At 47.5% G+C, this 23,754-nt stretch overlaps 1 protein-coding gene across 1 annotated transcript; it reads left to right on the top strand.

Moving 5' to 3' along the window:
* Positions 1 to 2,927: 2,927 nt before the first annotated feature.
* On the top strand, positions 2,928 to 12,364 carry Slc35c1 (solute carrier family 35 member C1). The gene is made up of 2 exons (XM_051184152.1): positions 2,928 to 3,897; positions 6,925 to 12,364. The coding sequence occupies exons 1-2, from the start codon at positions 3,360 to 3,362 to the stop codon at positions 7,482 to 7,484; spliced, it is 1,098 nt and encodes a 365-aa protein (XP_051040109.1). The 5' UTR covers positions 2,928 to 3,359; the 3' UTR covers positions 7,485 to 12,364.
* The last annotated feature ends 11,390 nt before the right edge of the window (positions 12,365 to 23,754 follow it).

Here is a 23,754-nt window from a genome sequence, read left to right on the forward strand (position 1 = left end):
GCCAACCCTTACATTTTAAATTAACCCATTTCCACTCCTTTATTGCTGTCATGTGGCTCATGGCTTGTTACCTCATTTTGTACATGTCCTGCTTTCTCTGTGTCTGGCTGGTGACTTCTCTGGTTCTGCTCTTCCCAGAATTCTCTTAACCTGGCTCTCCTGCCCAGCTATGGGCCAGCCAGTTATTTATTAATCAGTGAGAGTGATACATATTTACAGTGTATGAAGATTATTCATCACTCAACACCCAGTTATTTATGTGCAAACTGAGAACCTGGATTCGTTCCCTCATGCTTGCAGAGGGGGCACCCTTACCCCTGAGCCACCTTTTGTTTTTGAGACAGGAGCTCACTATCTAGCAGGCTGGTCCAAGACTCACTATGTGGCCCAAGCTGGCTTCAAACTGACCATTCTCCTGCCCAAACCTCCCTAACACTGGAATTATAGTCATGGCCTACCTGCCCTGTCATCTTTACACTTTTATTTCCTGGTTGAGTCCACTGACCTTACACTCACCAAGGATGAACCAGTTGGAGACTAATTACAATGCCAATTGCACTGAATCCCACATAATCCAACAGCAACTTCAAGGAAGTAAACAAACATAATCTCAAGACAGAACAGTTTTTTTTTTCCCCCTGAAGACCAATGCCAGCTTGCCTGATTCAGAATAATTCTCCCGGAAAAGGCAAATAACCAATTTCTTCCAATTGTTTAATCCCCTGCTGCAGAGCTGGTGACTGTGTGTAAGCTCCTAAGAAATGACAGGAAGAAGACACTCATGAGCAGAGGAAGAGCCCCCCCTCCTTACCACCCATAGTCTGTTGGTTTGGTTTCCCCCTGGCTGACACCAAGTAATCTAGTCACTGAAACAAACTCCTTTCTGGAAAATTCTACAAATGAGATTGGTAAGATGGTAATGAATAATGCCTGGAGTCCAACTCCCTTGTGACTTGAGCGATGTTTTCTGTGGGTGCTCCCTTCCCCAGCTGCAAGCTTGCCAGTGTACCTTAAAAAGCTTCCCCTGTAGGACAGAATTCTGTGGATACCAGTGTTCTCAGAAATACTTCCCCTACCTTACTTAGTTACAATAAGTAACATGAAGCCACCCTGGTGAGGCACACAGGGCTCCAATATACAACTTCTCAAACACTGCAGGGACCTTCCTCTCCTGATGCAGCGCTTGCCTCTTCAGGCTGGACAGCGGCAAAAAGTACCACTCCTATTCTAGTGTGGAGTGGAGCTGTCCATGGAAGCCAGCAGATCTATAGCTAAATAAGTTTCAATTTTATGTTTTTGACAAATAGTACTGATCCCCCACCCCTTTCCTCTTGCTGTTCTGGGAGATGAACCCAGGACCTTGTGCATGCCAGGAAAGTACTCCTAACACTGAGCTATGTTACCCAAGCCGGCCTTAACTTTTCTCTGTACCCAGACAGGCCTTGAACTTGTGATCTTCCTACCTCAGTTGGAACTACAGGTCCTTTACCACCAGGCCCGGCTAAATAATAATAGTATTTGAAATATTTTAAACACAACATGTTGATGGTCAACCACATAAGCAGTAAGACCGGAACACACTGCTTTAGCTCAGCCTGGGGCAAACTTGCCCGCCCAACATCGGTGCTAGGAAGAAAGCACAGACAAGTAGCCCTCCCAGCTCAGGAGTAAAAGACCTGGTGGCCCACTCCGGCCAGGTCCACGGGACCGGGAGGGGTACCTCCTCCAGTAGTGATGGTATTCAGCTGTTCCTCCACCCAAGCCTTTCTGCAAGCACCAGTTTGGACACCCAAAGCCAGCGATGCATCTTCCTCAAGGGACGCGCCAGCGAAGGTAATAGGACGGAGGTGTCCCAAGAGGGTTGGGGCGGAAGGTGGGAGACAGAGTTAGCCTTAAATAGAGCAAAGGGCCTTCTGGCTGTGTTCCCGGGGTACCCGCCCCACCACGCCTGGAGCCCGACGTGGCGCGCGCTGGGGACAGCGAGCAGGAAGTCGTATTGGGGAGGGCTGCGTTGCAGGTGCAGATGAGGGCAGTGCTGACAGCTACACCCGAGGGCACCGCGGGGGTGAGCGCCAGGTCCCTGAATAGCCAGGAGAGCGTGCCAGGGCCCCGAGTCCGACGGACCGACGGTATGTTCTGGAATGGGAAGGGATCCGGGACCCCGAATTGCTACACTGAGAGGCTCGGAGGTTCTGGCCTGTGAGTCCAGAAAAGGTTTTATCTAGCGGAGGTGATGTGGCTTCTGGTCTCTGGAAGTGCTGCTGGAGTCTCTGGGTGGGACCTTGGGTCCTCTCGACTACGTTTGGAAGGAGTAAAAATAGGGGTAAGGGGAAAGGAAGGACTGCAGCAATGTCTTTCCGAACCGCCTGGGCTCGGGAAGGGTCGAGAGACAAAGGGCTGTTGTGGGGTCTCCAGAAGCGGAGGGGTGGTATTATATTTTCTGGGAAGATGGTGTAGATGAACCTGACCAAATCTAGTCGATCTGAAGAGGCCAGGGGAACAGAAGGTGAGGGTGGCGGAGAGAGTGAGTGACAGCCCTTCCAGGAAATGGGAGAGGCTCTAGCACCTGCGAACCCTTCCCTGGCCTCCCGGGATTCCCAGAAGAAGAGGCCAGGACCTTGGACACAGGTGCAAACGTGCCGGCGCGCTCCAGCCTGGCGAAGGGGTGCGTTCTTGGAGGCCTCGGGAAGAGCTGAACGCCCGCAGAGCGGGCCCTTTAAAGCTACCCAGAGGCGTGTCGGGAAATGCGCTCTGGGCCCGCCCCTCCCGGAACGCGGCCCCGGACCTGCCAGGCTGAGCCGGAACTCGCACTCGGCCCGGCGCCTCGGCGCAGCCTTGGTGAGGCCTTGCGCCTCCCCTACCTCTGTCATTGTCCCTCGGGCCCGCCTCCCTGAACTTCCGTGACCTCCCTGCAGCCCTCCCTCCCTCCCTTCAGCTCGGCGGGCGCTTCCGGGTGCTCCTGCAGCCCTCCCACCACGTAGCCCACGCCTCCCTCTCGGTGCTCCGCTTCCCACGCGGTCCCCTTCCTGTTCTTTCCTCCTCTACCCTGCCCTTCTGTCCCTCTCCCTTCCTTTCTCCCCGCGACTCGTCCCTATTAGGCAACAGTCCCTGTCGTCCAGTCGGCCATGGCCGTCGAGGCCCACATCCTTAGCTAGGCCCCTTCTCCCCTCCCTGGGTCTGGTCTCATGACCCCCTGCCCCATCCGGGAACCAGCGCGATGTGGAGCAGTGTATCTGGCAAGCAGAACTTCAGCTAAGCCATGTGACAACTTAAGGCTGCACCCCCAGACCCTAGCATCTTGGGGCCCTGTAGACCAAGGAATGCTTCTGGCCGTGGAGTGACCTAGCTCTTCTATCACCATGAACAGGGCTCCTCTGAAGCGGTCCAGGATCCTGCGCATGGCGCTGACTGGAGGCTCCTCTGCCTCTGAGGAGGCCGATGCAGATGGCAGGAACAAGCCATTTCTGCTGCGGGCGCTGCAGATCGCGCTGGTGGTCTCGCTCTACTGGGTCACCTCCATCTCCATGGTATTCCTCAACAAGTACCTGCTGGACAGCCCCTCCCTGCAGCTGGACACCCCTATCTTCGTCACTTTCTACCAGTGCCTGGTGACCTCGCTGCTGTGCAAGGGCCTCAGCACTCTGGCCACCTGCTGCCCAGGCACCGTTGACTTCCCCACCCTGAACCTGGACCTTAAGGTGGCCCGCAGTGTGCTGCCACTGTCGGTGGTCTTCATTGGCATGATAAGCTTCAATAACCTCTGCCTCAAGTACGTTGGGGTGGCCTTCTACAACGTGGGGCGCTCACTCACCACAGTGTTCAATGTGCTTCTGTCCTACCTGCTGCTCAAACAGACCACTTCCTTCTATGCCCTGCTCACATGCGGCATCATCATTGGTGAGTGGCGCTGGGGTACTGTGGGGAGCAGGATGGGCATCGAACTGAAGTTCTAAAGGTCAACACTGTAGATACCCTTACTTTATCTGCCCCAGGTCCCTTGCATCAGCAGTTATAGGAAGAGCCCTGTAGAAAGCAAATAATGTCCTTATGGTCACTCAACAAGTTAGGGACCCAGTCAGGGTGAAAATTATGTTAGCAGCAACTACAGTAAAGGACTCTCACTGCTTGCATGTTTAAAATGCGCCAGGGACTAAGCATTTGATCCATATTAACTCAGCTAATCCCCATTGCAAGGTAAAATATATCTGTATTTTACAGAGGGAAAAAACAAGGCACCGAGAGGCAAAGTAACTTCACCGGGATCGCACAGCTAATCACTGGCATAGCTGGGATTTAAACATAATCAGCTCCTCCATAGATCACACTATGACCACTGTGCCACTGTTCCTTCCCAAGAGGTCCAGGATCCTGTCTGTCCAGTTCTTTTTAAAGAGGACAGTCTTTTAATAAACTCACTGTTTCCCTCTGACATCACTGCTTTGAGGAAACATTTGAAATAGTTTTAATTTTTAATTTGAATGTTTTAATTTTTTTCTTGAGCGTGTGTGGTGTGTGTGTGTGTGTGTGTGTGTGTGTGTGTGTGTGTTGGGGGAGGGCACCACAGTATAGGTGGAGATCAGGGGACAACCTAAGAATTGGTCCTTTCTCCCTCCACATGGGTGCTGGGGACTGCTCAGGTCATCAGGATTGGCACAAGCCTCTTTACCCACTGAGACATTTCACTGGCCCAACATATATGTGCTTTAAGAGGCTTTAACTATCTTCCCAGACATGAATGTTGTGTTGATCATTACACATGTAGCATCCTCTTTTACCCAAAAGCTCTCTGGGTGGTGGCATCCCTGTTGTTTGCATACGAATGAGGAAACGGAAACTTAGAGAAACTAAACTACTTGCCAGGGCCCCACAAGTAAGATAATCTGGGATGCCATCCCAGATTGGCCACACTCCCTGGTCTGTGTTTCAAGCCAGTCTTTTTTGCTCTTGCCCATTGGAAGTAAGCACAATGCCATCAAACACAATAAGTAGAGGCCAAATGTGCTTTTAAATTAAAGTCAGATGAACTTTTAAACATTTAGCCCCTCAGCTACAGGAGTTATAACCTGATTCTGCAACCATCTTTGCAATGTGCCATAGTCATATGTAGCTAGGGGCTCCTGGCTAGGACAGCATGTGTTAGGAAGCATGTCTGGCCCTGAGAGCATTGAGCTGAATGGCTGCTAGGTTACAGAGACCAAGGCATCTGTTCCCTAAGAGTCCTGGGCAATCAGAAATGTGGCCTTTATTTGTACTTGCTCAGGTTCTTTATCTGTCTTGTTTGACCTACTTAGTCTCCTCTGGTGTCTCAGAGGCCCAGGCTGGCTGCTCTGGATGTGGGGACCAGGTCAATGTGTACATCTGCCCTAGAAATGTCCCCTTGGTTAAGCAGCTCCTGAATCCAGTGGTAAGGGGTCTGGAGCAGGGAGGGGCCAGGTAAATATCTGTCAGCACTGGGGGACTCCCACCTGCCCCACACATATACCCTAAGAGAACTGGTGGTCCTTGCTTCCTCTTTGTCCTGCAAGGCACCCTGGGATCCCACTTCAGTCTACCAGCCCTGCCTGGGATACAGGATGTAAGCCTCCTAGAGGGGAATTTACATGCAAGAAGGTACAGTCACTAGAGAACCTGAACCCAGGTCTCCAAAGTAACCAGGGACTGATAGTGAGGCAGCTGAGAACGGTGGCAGCCTGCCTGAGTGGCATGGAAAAGTGGAACCCTGTGGCCTCCGGAATGGCCCCAGCTGTTGGGTCTCCCCTTCCTTCCTCCTGTGAGGAAGGGCCCATCTCTGATAAGGGCTTTGGGGACTCTGGAGCGAGTAGAGAGCAGGAGGAGCAATCTAAGCGGGCCTTACTGAGAAGTTGTGGCATGAGGCTGCCCAAGGAGTACAGGCTGGAAACACCATTTGAATGAGTTCAGTTTTTCCCGAAGGCCATGGGGAGCCACAGAGGAAAATCATTTTAGTTACAAGACAAAGCCCCAATTTTTACAGATGAAGGAAATTGGAACTCAGAGAGGTTAAGTAACTTCTCCCAAGTAGCTCAGCTTCAAAATCATAGAGCAGAGTCCAGTTCTCTCTGATGCCTGTGATGGCCCTGCTCTTCCATGTTGCTGATCCCTGTGGCATCAGTAAGCCTCTACCTTGTGGGAATGCAGGATCTAAACAAAGAGAACAGAGTGTAACCAGGGGCAGGCACCTACCAGCCAGGAACAGACACCTGCCAACCCGGAACAAGCACCTACCAGCCAGGGGCAGGCAAACAGCCTTGTGTTAAAGCAGGAAGCAGGAAGCTGGCAAGAGGCCTGGGTACCTGGTAGATCAGGAAGGGTTTCTCCCCAACCGATTGCCTAGAAGGGGGAGCATGTTTTGGATGCGGATAGACCTCTGTAGTGAGAAATGGGAAACTGAGACCGGTGGCTTGAGGCTGTGGTGTCACAGAGGAAGAGCTGGCCCCATGCTGTGGCTTGGGAAGCCTTTCAGGCTCTTTGAGCAGAGGGTGACCCAAGAGTGAATAGAGTCCCCAAGACACTCCCCAACAGCATCAGGCCAGGAGCAGGTCTGACCAAATGCTCACACTGAGCGAGGCAAAGCCAAAGGTTACCTGTGCTTGCCCAAGGTCGCTTTGGCTGGCCCTCCTCCCTCTAGCGCCTGTGCTATCTTATAGCCCTCATTACAGTGATTACAATTATAATTAGAGAGGTAACAGGGCCAGGCTGTCCCTATGCCTTCCCCCTCTGCTAGATTGTAGCTGGGGGAGGGAGGACACAGGTCTCAGCCCTTGCTTGGTGTGGGAATTAGACTTTGGGTATGTTGATGATGAGGTAAGAGCCACAGAACAGTCTAAACTGTGGTATCAGAATCCTGTCCCTCTCCCTCCTCTCCCCATCCCTCTTCACCTTGTCACTCTTCTGTCTCTGCTACAGGTGGTTTCTGGCTGGGTATAGACCAAGAGGGAGCCGAGGGCACCCTGTCCCTGATGGGCACCATCTTCGGGGTGCTGGCCAGCCTCTGTGTCTCCCTCAATGCCATCTATACCAAGAAGGTGCTCCCAGCGGTGGACAACAGCATCTGGCGCCTAACCTTCTATAACAATGTCAATGCCTGTGTGCTCTTCTTGCCCCTGATGGTACTGCTGGGCGAGCTCCGTGCCCTCCTTGACTTTGCTCATCTGGACAGTGCCCACTTCTGGCTTATGATGACTCTGGGTGGCCTCTTCGGCTTTGCCATCGGCTATGTGACAGGACTGCAGATCAAATTCACCAGTCCCCTGACCCACAATGTATCAGGCACAGCCAAGGCCTGTGCGCAGACAGTGCTGGCTGTGCTCTACTATGAAGACATTAAGAGCTTTCTGTGGTGGACAAGCAACCTGATGGTGCTGGGTGGCTCCTCAGCCTACACCTGGGTCAGGGGCTGGGAGATGCAGAAGACCCAGGAGGACCCCAGCTCCAAAGAGGGTGAGAAGAATGCTATTGGGGTGTGAGCTTCTTCAGGGACCCGGGAGTGAACCCAAGTGGGGCCTACACAGCACTGAGGCTTCCCATGGAGCTTAGCTGTTGTGGCCCTGAGCAATATTGTTTACATCCTCCTTGGAATACGATCTAAGAGGAGCCAGAGACTTTCCTGGTAATGTCAGAAAGCTGCCAAATCTCCTGTCTGTCCCATCTCGTTTTGGGAAAATGCTACTGGAACTGGCACCCCTACCTGCCTCCCCCTGGGGCCTGTCTACCTCCATATCGCCTCTGGGGTTGGGACCAGCTGCAGCCTTAAGGGGTTGGATTGATGGAGTGATGTCTTCTACACAAGGGAGATGGGTTGTGATCCCAGAATGGCTAGTTGAAGGGAGTTAGGTGACCCCCACACTCTGGGATCCAGGGCAGGTAGAGTAGTAGCTCAGGTGCTATTATCGTCAGGAACACTCCAGCCTGCCTTTGGAAGGAGGTAGGAGCTTGGCCAAGGGAGGAAATGGCCATTCTGGCCTCTTCTGTGTGGATGGGTATGGCAGATCTATTCATGGCAGCTGCACCCAGGGGTGGCTAATGAGAAAACATTCACCTCTGTGCTTCATTTGCAGCTTTAGAATGGGGGAGAGTCACACATCTTTTATAGGTTAAGTAGGGCGATAAGCTCCTCCATAGTCTCCAACCCCAGCTTTACCTGCCTGGCTTCCCTTGGCCCAGAGGAGCCACCATCCTGTTCTCTAGCACTTGGCCCAGCTACCTAACTATGCTCCCTTTCTGTGCTCTTCTCTTCTCTGTCATGACCTCCCCCAACACCTCCATCTGCAGGCAGGAAGTAGGGTCCACTTGTAACCCCTGTTCCCCTGTTCGCATGGACAAGCCCTTTGGATACCTGAACCCCTCATGACAGTAAGAGACATTTATGTTCTCTGGGGCTGGGGCCCATCTGGCTCCTGTCACAAAAAAAAAAAAAAGCCTAGACCAGGTTACTAAGAATAGAAGTTGGTTTATAACTGTTCTGGGGCAGCAAAGCCCAGATGAAGGCAGCCATAGACCAAGTGTTTCAGAGAACACCCCTTCTGTCCACAGCCTCGTGTGGCTGAAGGGCAGCCAAGCTCCCTCAGGACTCATAGAGGAATACTAGCCCCATTCATGAGGTCTCACCCCATGACCTGCTCAACCCCAAAGCCTTCAATGTAAGGACTCCAGCATAAATTTGGGGCCAGAAGCACCTTACCTACCTTACCTCAGGGTAGCTGTCATCCTCTTAGTCCCTTCTCTTGGGCCTTTTGTACCCCCATTTCCTTGGGGTAATGCCTGATGTTTTTGTCCCTATCATAAAAATATGGGGGAACTGTGTCCAGCCTTTGATTGCTACTTCCCACAATTCCAGGTTCTAATGAAGTTGGTCGGGCATGATGCCCTGAGTTGTACATGATTTAATAATAATAGTAGTAATAACAATAATAATAAAAAGCAAGACGTAGCATGTGTGTGGACTGAGTGAGGGACACAGGGCTCAGCAGGGATCTAAAAGCCAAGTCTGAGGGACCCAGCTACAGCAGGCAGTCTTCCTGAGCTTGGAATCTCTTCACCATATACCTACTCTGGGGAGTAGGTGGCCAGAGTTCAAGTTTCCATTGGTACCAATGGCCACTGACTATGTGCTTATTGACGGCAGACATGACATTGATTGCTGCCCATCTGTCACTCATCTCCACAGCCATTCCTAATGTGTGGGGTGGGAGCCATTACCAAACCCCCATAAGAACACAGACTCAGGCTTGTGCTGAGAAAAGTAGCAGCAGAATTCATACAGAGAGCTGGATCTCCTGGAGCACCTTGGACTGCTACCAGCCATAGTGCTTGTCACACAGCACATGCTCAAAAGAATGCCAGCCCCCTCAGCCTAGAATGCCTGACCTTTCAGATGATGAAGAGAGTCAAAACTGTTAGCTTGCCCACCATGTTTCTACATACCTGACTGACAGCTTGAGGAAGAAGATTACTGTGGCTCCCAGCCTCAGAGGTGTCAGTTCAAGACAGTAAGTCATATGAATGGGACACCCAAGTGTACTGGGTCCTTGAATCAAGGCTGACCTTGTGATAGTCACTCCTACCAGAATGCTGGGGGGGGGCTGCCAAAGGCAAAGGAGGCTTTCTGAGGTGTAGTATAAGAGTCATTTCTGCATCCGTGTACACCTGTGAGCAAAGTAGGAAGGCCCTATGGAGAATATATCCCACAAGCCAGTAGGCCTTTCTGGCAGTGGGTGAATGCTGCCACCCTGTACCTCTATGCAAGGCCAGCAGAACCACCCAGCCTATAACATCTAGAGAAATTATAGGTCATCTTAATTAAGCCTCTAAATTGTGGGGAAACTCAACATGCAGCAAGAATCCTAACCCGCTAACCTAGGATGTGGGGTGGATCATTTGAAGGAAACTGGGGTTTCTTATAGAATTGGAGGCTCCATGAAGTCACCCTAACAAGCAATAGCAGCAGTGGCTCCTTCTAAGCCACCAGCTAGAGCACCCTATGAATGTACCTTATTCCCACATCTGGGTGTGTATGGCTGTGACTGGGTCAGATGTCATCCAGGCCATTGCCATGGGCCTTTAGCCTCATGGGGTGCTGGGACAGCAGCCAGACAGCTCCCATGCTGAGAAACTGCCTGCAGTAGACTGATGGGTAGGAAAATGAGGCCCAAAATGTTTTCCACACTTGATCTTTCTTTGTTTAAAAATGCTGTTTGCCCTCAAACTTGCCCAAACCCATTGTTTTGCAGTTGAGGAAAATAAGTCATAGAAAGGTTAAAGGAAATTTCTGAGGTTACAGAGCAAAGTACTGGCTTCACCCGAAATAGACAGGTGTGCCCTGACCCTGAAGCAAGTGCCTTCCACTGGCTCCAGGTCAGAAGCTGACAATAGGGTGAGTGTGAGTGTGAATGTGTGTGTGTGCATTCATGCATAGGCTCAACTTTAGGTGTTGCTGTTCAGGAGCCATTCTTGTTTTTTGAGACAAGGTCTCTCACTGGGACTTGGGACCTATGACCCCACAAGGCTGCCTAGAGCAAGTCCCAGAAATTCTCCTGTCCTCACCTACTTGACTCAAATTATAAACACACACCTCTATTCCTGGCTTATTTTTGTAGGTTCCGAGGATTGAACTTGTATCCTCATGCTTGCTTAAGGACTCTGCCACTGAGTTATTGCCCCATCCTTTACTCATTTAATCACTTTACTATTAGACACCACAGAAAAGTCTTTACAGGACCAGAGTGATGACTCATCCAGGAAAGGCTGTGAAGCCTGAGGACCCAAGATCAACCCCAGGAACCCTCATGATAGAAGGACTCACACCAAATTATTCTCTGACCTCCTTACAAACACCAAGGCAGCAAAGTGTAAATAAACAGATAAATAAATAGGATAATTTTTAAAAGAGTCTTTACAAATATGCATTAATTTAATTGTCAAAGCAACCCAATGTGAGTATAGTTGTCTCCCAACCACAGACAGGAAAATCAGGCACATGGAGATGAGTGATTTGAGCTCACATAGCTAGAAAGGGAAAGAATCAGGAGTCAAACCCAGGTAGTACCACTCTCAGTTATAAACCATATGGCTTTTTGAATATTAAAAAATATATCTGGTGATGGTGGCACACACCTTTAATCCCAGAACTTGGGAGTCAGAGACAGGTGGATCTCTTGAGTTTGAAGCCAGCCTGGTCTACAAACTCTGAGTTTCAGGACAGCCAGAGCTGTTACACAGAGAAACTCTGTCTCAAAAAAAATTTTTTAAAAAAAGAGGGAGAGAGAGAAATACCTCTTTTTAAAAAGCAAACAAACTGTGTGTGTGTGTGTGTGTGTGTGTGTGTGTATTTACATGTATGTAGCCAGACATGGTAGCACATGGCTTTAATCCAAGCACTTGAGAGGCAGAAGCAAGGGATCTCTGAGCTCAGGGTTAACCTTGTCTACAGACTAAGTCCCAGGACAGTCACTGGTCCATAGAAAAACCCTGTCTTGGAAAAGAAAAGGAAGAAAGTTTTATTCAGGGCTGGAGAAATGACTGCTGTTAACAGCATTCTTTCAAAAGAGTGCAGTTACCACTTGAAAGTCATATAGTATGTATGTATATATGATATATCATATGCATTAAGCAAAAATAAGTTCTGTGTCATATAATAACCCCATAACATAAGTATAGGTGGGGGTCTCTGAAGACAAGGGTCTGTCTTCATATGAAAAGATTCAGGCTCATGGAAGTGAGTTTAGCCAAGTCACTGGCCTTCTGGATGCCTGGGAGGTTAGTAACTCTGGCTGTGTCTCTGAGTGTGTTTCCAGAGAAGACTAACTAAAGGTGGAAGGCCTGCCTGAATGCAGAAGGCACCAACCCTTATGGCACAGACGAATAAAAGGAGAAAACCAGTGGTGAGGGCATTTTCTAGTTTGCTGGTCACCATAGGCTACCTACTCTGCCCTGGCATATCCTCCCTGCCTTGATGGGTGACTCCACAGAAACACTTTCTGGGCTGAGGAGGTGGCTCGGTGGGAGAGAGTATTTGCAGGACATGATGAGGAACTAGAGTGAGATACCCAGCCCCCAGATAAAAAGCCAGGCATGGCCACACACACACACCTGGAGCCCTAACTCTGGTGGGAGACACAAGAGGATCCCTAGGGCTTGCTGGTCAGCCTTTCTAGCCGAAATGGTGAAGTCCAGGTTTACCTTTTTGAACTCTGTCTCAAGAAAATAAGGTGAGGCATGATGGCCACCGATGCCCTCTGCCCTCTTAAATGGACGAGCATTCTGGTGGGCACATACATATGCACACACTACACACAGCACATGTATATACGGTGTAAATAAATAAATCCTTTAATTTGTTGGTATTAGATGTTTTCTGTAGCAAGCTTTCTTGTCAGACTTTCTTGGACTGCCAACCCCCAAATAATGACACTGAGATTTATTATTAGTTAAGAAAGCTTGGCCTTCAGCTTAGGCTTATTCCCACTAGCTCTTATGACTTAAATTAACCTGTTTCCATTAATCCACATTCTGCCACAGGACTTGGTTACCTCTCCTCTGTACATATGTCCTAGTTTCTTGGTGTCTTTCTGTCTGTCCTACTTTCTCAGGTGTCCCTCTGTCTCTTTTCTTTCCAGAGTGCTCTCTCTCCCTGGAAGTCTCTCTTGCCTAGTTATTGACTGTTCAGCTCTTTATTAAACCAATCACAGTGACACATCTTCACACAGTGTAAACAAATATTCCACTACAGTTATCTCATAGTTTATACGGCCTCTGCAGTAGTGTGAAAGGAAAGTTATTCTGGGTTAAGATGTTACAGATCACTTAAGGGGTCAACTTATTCGCAGATGAGAAATGGAGGCCTGAAAGAGTTGTTAATGACAAAACAATGCAATATAGCCCCCTACACATGCCCTACTGGCTGATTGGCTTTTACAGCACAGAAGGATAGATCAGCTGCCTGTGATTTGAAAACAGTGCCCTCAGCTTGTAGAACCTTAGTCTTGGTGACCTTCCTATTGCAGTGACAACACCATGACCAAGGCAATTTACAAAATAAAGCATTTAATTTGAGCCTGTCAGTTCCAGGGGACCATTATGGTGGAGAGCATGGCAGCAGGCAGGCAAGCATGGCACCAGAGCAGTAGCTGAGAGCTTACAGTTGATCCACAAGCACAGTGGGTAGGGGGATGCAGACTAACTGGGAATGCTGTGGGCTTTTAAAACCTCAACGCCCACCCTCAATGACACACCTCCTCCAATAGGCCACATCTCCTAATTCTTCCCAAGACAGTTCTACCAATTATGGACTAAGCATTTAAATATATAAGCCTATGGGGGCCATTCTCATTCGAACCACCACACAACACAACAGTACTGGGTGGTGGGGTATGCCCATTGACAGAGTCTTCTTTGTTCTTTCTATATCACCCCAGCTGACCTGGAGTTCACAGCCCTCCTGCCTCAGCTTCCTGAGATTATAAGATGCTTGATGCTCCAATTTGCCTTTTGTTGCTGTGGTAAACACTGACTGGAAAGGGTTTATTTCCTCTTACAGTTTACAATCCATTATGAGGGCAAGTCAGAGCAGGAACTCAAGGCAGGAACCTGAAGACAAGAACAGAACTGAGGTCATGGAGGAGTACTGCTTGCTCACCAAGACTGGCTCAGATTGCTTTCTTATACAACCCAGGACCACCTTACCAGAGGTGTCACCCACACCAATCACTAATTAATCAATGCCCCATATACATGCCCACAAGCCAATCTGATGGAGGCAACTCCCCATCAAAGAATCTGAGGTTTCTCTCCACAGGACTCTAGTTTGTATCAAGTTGACAAAAGCTAGCCACACACCTGCAGGACTAGGTTCCCAGAAAGTGAGTTTAGCCTTTTCTTGTCTTCTCTGACCTTCTGTTTCTAGTTCTCTGTGCATCTCTGTCTGTTACTGGCATGGGACTCAAGATTCACTAGACTCAGTACAGGTGAAGCGAAGTTTATTTGGGGAGAATGCTCTTACACAGGAAACAGATGACTGCCTCAGGTTCCTACTCCAAGGATGCCGACCTTGCACCCGGATGCTCTCTGCGACCTGTCCAGGAAGCAAAAGAGATCGGAAATCCCAAACCTAATCCTTATCACCAGTCATGTCCAAAAGGGCATGATGAGTGCTACAGGTGTAGAGTGGATGTCACTACAGTCTGTCTGTCTGTCTGTCTTTGTTTCCCTCACACCTTCTCTCCCTTTCTTTCAACTCTCACTACCTGGTATGAAATGATACAGCAAGAAAGTTCTCACCAGACGCTGCCCCCTTGACCTTGGACCTCTCTCAGCCTTCATGTCTGTGAGAAGTAAGTCTTGTCCTTTGGAACCTAATCCTTCTAGACTCTTCCGTTAAACAGCATAAAGCATACACAGATACATTACCACCCCCACACCACAGCTTTTGTGAAAGGGTTAATTTAATGTAGGACCTGAAACCAGATGGAAAGGGGACAGGGATATTGTGGTGACTACTATGTAGGAGCAGTGATTCAGAAGTGCCAGGAGCTTGGCTGAGGGGTGGGGGTGGCTAGTAGACTCTGATGACACCTGTTGGGAACTGTTAACACCAGAGATAGGGATGAGTTTGGAAGCTACAGTCTAGTTCCAGATTCTTCTGTCTACCTACCTCAGAACCTTTGTCCATATTGTTCCCTCTATCTGCAGTATTTCTCCTTTCTTCATCTACTTAGTACATACTGTCCTTTCTGATCTCAGGTCAGACTATCAAAGATAAATACAGACTTAGTGAGAGAGGAAATTTGGTTAGGAAGACTTTGAAATGGTGGCTACAATTAATAATATGACATTGTATACTTGCAATTTGCTAAGAGTAAATCTATACCACTAATAAAAAGGTTACTACCTGAGGTGATATATAGGTTAATTAGTTTGATTACAACAATCATTTCATACCATATTCAGGCGTCAGAATGTTACATTACATGCCTTCAACATATATAATTTTTATTTGCCAATTATAACTCAATGAAGACACAAAAGGAGAGGAGGGAGGGACAATAGGAAGGCTGCACAGACTTTAAAATGGAGAAGGGCTTTCTTTGACAGGCAACAGAAAGGTCTGCAGAAGTGAGTGGAGTCTATTCTTGGGTCACCAGACAGGCAGAGGCAAATGCCCATGGGGTCTGACAGAAGGATCTTTCCAGGGTAGCTGGTAAGGTGAAGCAGTGTTTACTCTGCTACACTTGCTCAGGCTTGGGCAAGCGAATCCAGGGCCTGCAGAGAAGACAGATGCCAGAGCCAGGTTTGCTCAAACAAAGCAAAGACTAAGAAGGGTACACTGTGCACACTGGTCAGCAGCACACACATAGAAAACCTTTCTCTGTGCAGCTCTGCTTCCATAGCCAGACTGCCTGGGATCAAATCTCAGTTCTGCCACCTCACAGCTCTGTGGCATTGTACAGGGTCTCATGGATCCAAGGTGGGCCTCAAATTTCCTATGTAGCTGAGCATGACCTTGAACTTCTGACCCTCCCTCTCCACCTCCTGAGTGCTGGGATTGCAAGTGTATGTCATCACACCCAGTGCATCTCATCACTTAGGCAGTATTGGTTAAGTGGCCAGACTGTGGAAGACTCCTAATAAGTGTTTTTGAAGTCTGAAACCACATGAACCACAAACAGCACTCTGGCCTGCCAGAGTTTGCTGAGAGCCTGTGAAAATCCTTGCCCCCACACTGAGCCATTTGGCCATGACATAAACAAGTACTAATGTTATCAGGCTTCAAATATTGTGCTAAATAAAGATGGTGAGGGCTGGATATGTGGCTCAATTTGTAAAATGCTTTCCTAGCATGTATAAAACCTAGGTTTGATATCCAGCATTGCATAAAATGGTGTTGTGGTCCATATCTGCAGTTGCCACCCTCAGGAAATAGAGGCAGGAGGACTAGAAGTTCAAGGTCATCTTGAGCTACACAGCAAGCTTACTGTCAGTTCAGGCTACATGAGACCCTGTCTCAAAAAAAAGAAAAAAAAAGACAGTTATGAAAGAGTATAGACATGATATATGATCGTGTTTGTGTGAAATGCCTAAAATTGGCAAACCTCTAGAGACAGGAAATAGATGGGTGGCTGCCTCAGGCTGTCACTCACTCTCTCTGAGGTGGGAGAGGAGATGCTCTAAAATTAGATGGTGGAGGCAGCTGCTCAGCTCTGGCTGTAATAACAGCATTTACTTGTACATTTAAGCGGGTGCGTTTTTTGACATAGATGCTATGTGTCAATAGAGCTGCCTGGGAAGAAGGGTGTTCATAGTCGCAGCGGTGCTACACACAAAATCCCAAAGTGGACACAGCACAATGTCTGTTGGCAGATGACAGAGGAAACAAAACACCCTGTGCACATACAGCAGATCATACTCATGCAGTAAGTACTTCATGATAGGAGTCATTCTAGAAAAGAACACCTCCATTAGACAATCTCATCACTTACAGAAAGCTGATGCACCAGGTATGTGAGGCCAACACCCCTTCTGTATGGAAGTAGGTATGCCCCAAACCATGGTACAAAACATGGTACAGAAGTCACAGAGAGCATTACGCTCCTTTGCCATCATTATCCCATGCCATACACTATACTTTTGTGACCATGGCATGGAGGTTTACTCACACCAGCAGCACCACAGGCCTTGTGCTTCTATGTGACGCATGTTACAGCATCACTGGGTGGCAGGAACTTCATTATAATCCTCTGGGATGACCACTGTTCCATCCTTCTTTGTGCAGCATGGGGCTGTATTAGCTATCTGTTTACAGAAGAAAACACATGGTTGAGACTTGGAAACATTCTAAGTGGAAGAAACTAGACACAAAGGGACAGATTGCATTTGCCTCCACTTACGTGAGAGGGGTTGGGTTTTCAGAAGCTGGCACCAGAGCAGCGGTAACTAAGGCATTGGGAGGAAGGAATGGTGACCTATTGTTTGATGGGTACAGAGTTTCTATGTGGGATGACGAAACACGGTTAAAATTGTTCATTTTTATTGGGCATATTTTACAATAATAAAATAACTCATATGCCAAAAAGTGGGGAGGGGCTAGGAATATGGCTCAGTTGGTAGAGTGCTTCCCTGGCATGCCCAAAGCCCTGGGTTCTACCCGAAACATCACATAACAAAACTGGGTGTGTGGTGCACACCTGTGATACCAGCTTTAGGAAGGCAGAGGCAGGAGGATTGGAAGCCATCATCCAATGCCTATTGAGTTTGAGGTCAGTCTAGGGCTGGAGAAATTGCTTAGCTCTTGCAGACGACCCAGGTTCAGTACCCAACACCCACATGGCAGCCCACAGCTGCCTGTAACTCCAGTTTCAGGGGATCTGACACCCTCATCTGGTTTCTGTGGCCTCCTGAATGCATGTGGTATACACAGATTTATACAGGCGCATGCACACACGAACGCACATGCACACACACACACACACACAAAAGTAATAGTAAGTGGTTTTTGTTTAAGCAAGATCAGTCTAGGCTATATGAGACTTTCTCAAAAACTCACAAACCAACAACTAGAAAAAGAGAAGAAAAGAAAATGAGACAGCATTGAGGACACAAAAGTGACCAACAGTCAGAAAAGTGAGGTGGACAGCTAACTGCTTGGAGCCTAAGAGAAGGAGACTGGCAGAAGAGGGCAAAATGCCATCAGTGGTCCTGGCATAGAACCTGCTGTCTCCACAACCCCACAATTCTGTCCTGGCCTGTGACTGAAACTGCTCACTTAGGCCCAGGATATGGAGTATGTGAACTACTATCCAAGTCCCAGACCACCCCAATATCCCCCTACTCACATAGACTTCAGAGAGCCCAGGCACTTGCCCAGAGCCTGCACATGGTGAGCATGCAAGAAATGTTTGGTGAGCAGAGAGAATGAACCAATACATTGAACTCTATTGAGGAATACCAGAGTTAACCAAGATTTTGTTTCTTATTTACTATTTACCTAGATTTGGGGTGTGTTGGTTTGGCCCATTGCTATCACATTAACATTTAGTATAAAAAAAACTTTTATTTTCTTATTGGTACTTCATTGGACATCCTAGATTGTCTAAAATGAATTTAAACACTTCCACATTTGTTTTGAAATAAGGTCTCTCATGGCCTAGGCTGGCCTTGAACTGGATATATAAGCAAAGATGGCCTTGAACATCTGATGCTCCTGCCTCTAAGTTCCCCGTGCTGGGATTAGAGACACATGCCAGTTTATGCAGTGCAGATGGAACCACGGCTTTGTGGATACTAGACAAGCACTCTATCTACCAACTGAGCTACATCCCAAGACCCATGCTATTTTATTGACTGAAAGCAAAATCCCACTAAGCAATGAAACAGGTGACACATGCCTATAATCCCAGCATTTGGGAGCCTGGGCCAAAAGGATCTCAGGTTGGAGGCCAGCCTAGTCTCTGAGGTAAGGCTGGGCCTCAAAAACAAAACAAAAACACAGACAAACATCAGCTAGTTTTAACAACCAGCCCTAACATCTCTGGGGTTTGTCAGCCCAGTGCTCAGGGGTAGCTGGTCTCTACCCTTCTGGAGTCTCTTATCCATTCTGCTCCCTGAGCCCTAGCATGTCCTTTTCCTTGGCTCCCATGTCTGTGGCTGCTCCTCCAGTCTCTCTGGCCTTTACTTTGTAGCTCAGAAGTTCTTAATTAGAAGCACTAATTATCACAGCTTGGGAGGTTGTTATGATATCTGCTAGGTAGGGACAGAAATCGTGCTAAACACAGTGGTCAAAACAGCCCCCCAAATGACAAAGAATCACCTGGTCCAAAGGACAGAGGTTATTCCAGATGTGGTGGTGTACATCTGTAATCCTAGCCCTCAGGAGGCTGAGACAGGAGGATTCTGCTAGATAGAGAGGTGTTCTATCAAAAATGAATTAATTTAGGCTGAAGAGATGGCTCAGCAGTTAAAAGCACTGGCTGCTCTTCCAAAAGATCTAGTTAAATCTCTAGGACCCATAACTGGTGGCTCACAACACCTATGAGCTCCACATAGTTTACCTCTCAACCCTCTCTCCAGCCAATGAGCTCTGTTTTGTAGATGTGAGAGCTCCAGCTGGAGAAGTTAAGGGCCTTGCAGCAAGTCACCCAGCAAAATCAGAGGCCAATACACACACACACACACACACACACACACACACACACACACACACACACACCCCTTTCCTTCCTTGAGCTTAAGCAACGGTTACTCTTCTTTCATGGGCAAAAATCCAATGAAATTTCTGGTTTAGAAGGAAGAAGGCTGTTCTTTTTTCATGGTTTTGCTTTACAGCATTAGCTCTTTGTTAATGAAGGGTCCACTGTCTGGCCTGGCCCTTGTCACTCAGGGCAGGAACTGGATCCAGCCCTTCTGGGAGCTGGAGGTGACCCATGGCTCTTTGCCAGACATCCCACCCCTTTCCTGACTTGTTTCAACATCTAAAGGCCTCACCTAGGCTGGAAGGGCACCTGGTAAAGATCAGAAAGGCAGTCACTTGCTCATGGCCTTGTCATTAGCTTAGGGTCAGCAGAGACTGAGGTTGCCTGGCAAGCACCTAGGAAGGCCTCATGAAAGCTGCTTCTCCTGGAGTGAAACCCTGTCTACAGGAGCCCAGGTACTGCCAGCAGCGGAGCTCAGCTCCTATGACCTGCATAGCAGTCCTAGTCAGTTCTTAGCTCTCCAGTAGGTTCTTAGAGTTTTCCACTCACTATTCATTGTTCAGCGAGAAATTTTTACATAGCACTGGCTATCTAGTTATATAAAGTGGGTATGCACAGCCAACAAGATGGCTCAGCAGTAAAGGTGCTTGCCACACAAACCTGGAGACCTGATTTCAATCCCCAGAACCCATTTAAAGATGAAAATTAGCTTTTAGCAGGCAGATAAAATTTCTGCTCTTCTAAAACCATAATGGTTAATTGTAGGAAACAAAGACTTCTTAGTACTTTCCTGTGACTATTCCTCAGCATACAAGCATCACATTAGTGCCCTTTGGATCGTGTTGTGTTAGAACTTCACACATGTACCATAGTGTGCACCCATGTGCTTATGTGTATACACACACACACACACATTATAGATGAAATGTTGAAAATATATGAGTAGTAGATATTATTTATAATGATAAATTTATTGAAAACAATCCTTTTAGATATATATAATTTTAATATCATTAATGATGAAAGCATATTTGCATTAATGAGAAGGATGTGTTTGTTTATATTTACAGAAAGAATTAGATCTTGGCTGAGTATTTGTTGCTGTAGGATGTACAGTGTCTTCCGTGTTTTCAGAGTTGACTGATATTTTGATTCTGTAGTTATCAATGCTGTACAGAAGTATTTTAGGGCCATTTGCCAGAAATTCTGTTCTAATCGAAGCCAAAATCAATGAGTTTTTTAAATGTTTATTAGATTTTATTTACTTATTCGTTTATTTGTCCATGTGGCTGTGGGTGTGTGCAGCACAGTGTCTAAGTGGGGGTTAGAGGACATGCAGAAATTGGGTCTCTCCTTCTGTGGGTGGTCCGGGGGGTTTAGCTCAGGTCTTCAGCCCTCACAGTGGTCTGTTTACCAATAAGCCATCTCACCAGCTCAAATCTGGTTTTCTGTGAAACACAAGCCAGCAACCCAAACAGCAGTTTTTAAAATCAAACATTCTAACATCGCACCATCAAAGGGCACCAATGGGATGCTTGTATGCTGAGGAATAGTCACAGGAAAGTCCTAAGAAGCCTTTGTTTCCTATAATTAACCATTATGGCTTTAGAAGAGCACTCCAGTTCAAGTGTGCTGAGGCGTTGCAGGCAGAGTTCCTTGGTGTTGTGACACCTGACAGTGTATATACACTGCAGAGGGCAGATGCTCTACAGGTATTCAGAACTGTGGCTGCAGTGAAGTTACAGGACACATCTGTGAACATCACCATGGACACCACAGCGAGCACCACTGTGAGCACCATGAGTGAGAACCACTGTGAGCACCACAGTGACTGCCACTGTAAGCACCATGAGGGAGCACCTCATGTTAATGACACAGTTTATACCTTAGATTTACACCATATATGAACCATGCCAGAAATACTCACATTTGATCTTCAACCAACCAGAAACCTTTTGCTCATGCATTCAGAAATCTTTTGCTGGTTATCAAAGTTTACAAGACTCCCATGTCCTGAGCTGCAGTTTAAGAATCTGAACTTGCCAGATATAATTACAAGCCTATAATTCCAGCACCTAGGAGTGAGAAGCATGAGGAACTCTGTGAATTCAAGGCCAGCCAGGTCTACATGGAGAGATCCTGCCTCAACACAAACAGACAAACAGAAACACAAGCTGAGCTTTGCAGGGATGGGCACTACTCACACACAGAGAACCAGACACACATGGAGGACCACTGCCCATGAGTGTACAGATGTTTTGGACTTCTGTCCCCTTTCTATGCTATTGTTACACTGGGGTTTTAGAGGTTCAGAGATTTAGCATTGCTAAATGGAGTTCTGATAAACTGACAGAACACTGACAACGTATATTCAGTTGTGAGCTCAAGACTTTAAACTTCCTTTTGTTGTCATCTAAGGATAGACTTCAAGGTGTGTTTCATCAGGCCAAAACCGGACTTTCTAGACATAAGAAATGTGTTCGTGCCTTTTAAACCAAAGCCATGGCCTTTGCTGTGACGCCAAGGTGTAAATCTGTCCCAGCTGTTTTATAGACACCTGCGTGTTCCTGGGGCAAGAGTGCTGCTACTGGATCAAGGAATCTAGCCTGCTGGAAACTAATATCACACAGTCTGAAGAAATTGTCTGAAAACTTCTCCAATACAGACAGGGCACATCTCCATTCCATTCTTTCTGGCAGTCTTCACTCTTCCCATGGCTAATTCTGTTCATAGGGCCAGTGGTAATAATCTGTCAGATTTTTTACCCTAGCACATTGCCTTCTTTGCTTCCTGCAGGGACAGATTCACAAGGTCTCCAGAGTGGTGGTTAACTGAATACTTCTTCATCCATACCTTCTGCTGTGCACAAGCCCACAACTCCCGACTCCCCCTCCCCACATCATCCCATGCTTACAGGAAGCAGCCAGATTTGAACTGGGTCCCATATGTCCTAAAAGGTTGGGATGTTTGGTTAGAATATCCACCTTGCCTCTGCATGATCCAGAAAGTCCCATTTCTGTCTTTCTTTCCAAACCCCACCCACTCAGAGAGCCTCTGAACAAAGGAAAGCCCAGTTCTGAGCTCTTAGTGTCTACTGCAGCTTCTTCCCCTGTTGCTGCCAGCAGCCCATAGCTTTCACCTAACCTTTGGGGGTGTGGCTGAAGAACTTAGCCAGGAGTTGCTTTGCTCAAATAAACTTGTTATACTTTTTCAATTTGGCTTGGTCTGGACTATTGCATCAGCAGAGAAACCTATTAAAAAGGACAGGTACAGCTTGGCAGTGGTGGTGCACACCTTTAATCCCAGCACTTGAGGCAGAGGCAGGTGGATCTCTGTGAGCTCCAGACCAGCATGGTCTACAGAGCTAGTTCTAGGACAGCCGGGACTACACAAAGAACCCCTGTTTTGAAGAAGATCAAAAGGAAGGAAGGGTGTGTGGATTTTCAAATTCAGAGTATAATGACTACTTTGGAAAGTGTTGTGGTGATGTTATCTTGTTTATACTCCAACAAAACTACCTGAAAATCAAAGGGTGGAGCTAGCCACTAGCTAACCATAGAGGTCTGGAGGTCTGTACAGACAAACAGGAAATGAGATGGCAGGAGACAGGAACTGAATCTTTTCTCAGTCTGGGGATTTTAGAGGTAAGAGCTAGTGGCTGGCTCTGCTTCTCTGTCTTTCAACTTTCACCCCCTAATATCTGACTCTGGGTCTTTATTTTTAAGGCCAGTTAGAGCTTGTGTTACACCCAGCAGTCGTGTACCAGTGTTTCAGTTCCTTGCTGCCCCCAGCACTTTATCAGTCTTCCAACTTCGCCCATCCTGGTTTGCCTGTCGTAGCATTTTTTGTGGTTTTAGTTTGTGTTTCCCAATGAACGAATATAGGGAGCCTCTTTCTGTGCATCCAGTGTCTACTTGAACATCCATCCTCTGGGGTGGTAGTGTGTGGAAAGGAAGTGCATATCCAAGTCCCTGGATGAGGCATTCATAGGGGCTCCCTGTATGCCTCTATTTTGTTTGTGAGAATTCTTTCAATATTGTAGATTTGAGCTCTTTCATTCATTTAAATTTTTTGCTGTGTAGCCAGACTACCCTGGACTTGGGCTCCATGGTCTCCGTGTGCTAGAATTCCAGCTTCCAGGTTTAGACTTGAGCTTCTTAGGGATTATAGGGTCCCATATCCTTCTCTATTCTGTAAATTTTTTCCCACTTTCTTAGTGTTTTGATAAGCAGATGTTCTAAACTTTAATGCTGTTTCAAACTTCCAACTTACCAAACTTTCCCTGAATGGATATGGGTTTTTTTATTGTTTGTTTGTTTTGGGTTTGGTTTTTAGAGACGGGGTTTCTCTGTGTAACAGCTCTGGCTGTCCTGGAATTAGCTCTGTAGTCCAGGCTGGCCTTGAACTCAGAGATCCACCTGCCTCCACCTCCTGAGTGCTGGATTAAAGGCATGCATGACAACCACCTGGCTAAATGGATGTTTTTCGTGTCTTGTTCAAGAAATTTGTTGTTTTAGTTTGCTCATCCAGCATAGAGTCAGCTTGTGTGAGTATT

Source organism: Phodopus roborovskii, unplaced genomic scaffold (genome assembly GCF_943737965.1).
Source record: "Phodopus roborovskii unplaced genomic scaffold, PHOROB, whole genome shotgun sequence".
NCBI lineage: Eukaryota > Metazoa > Chordata > Mammalia > Rodentia > Cricetidae > Phodopus > Phodopus roborovskii.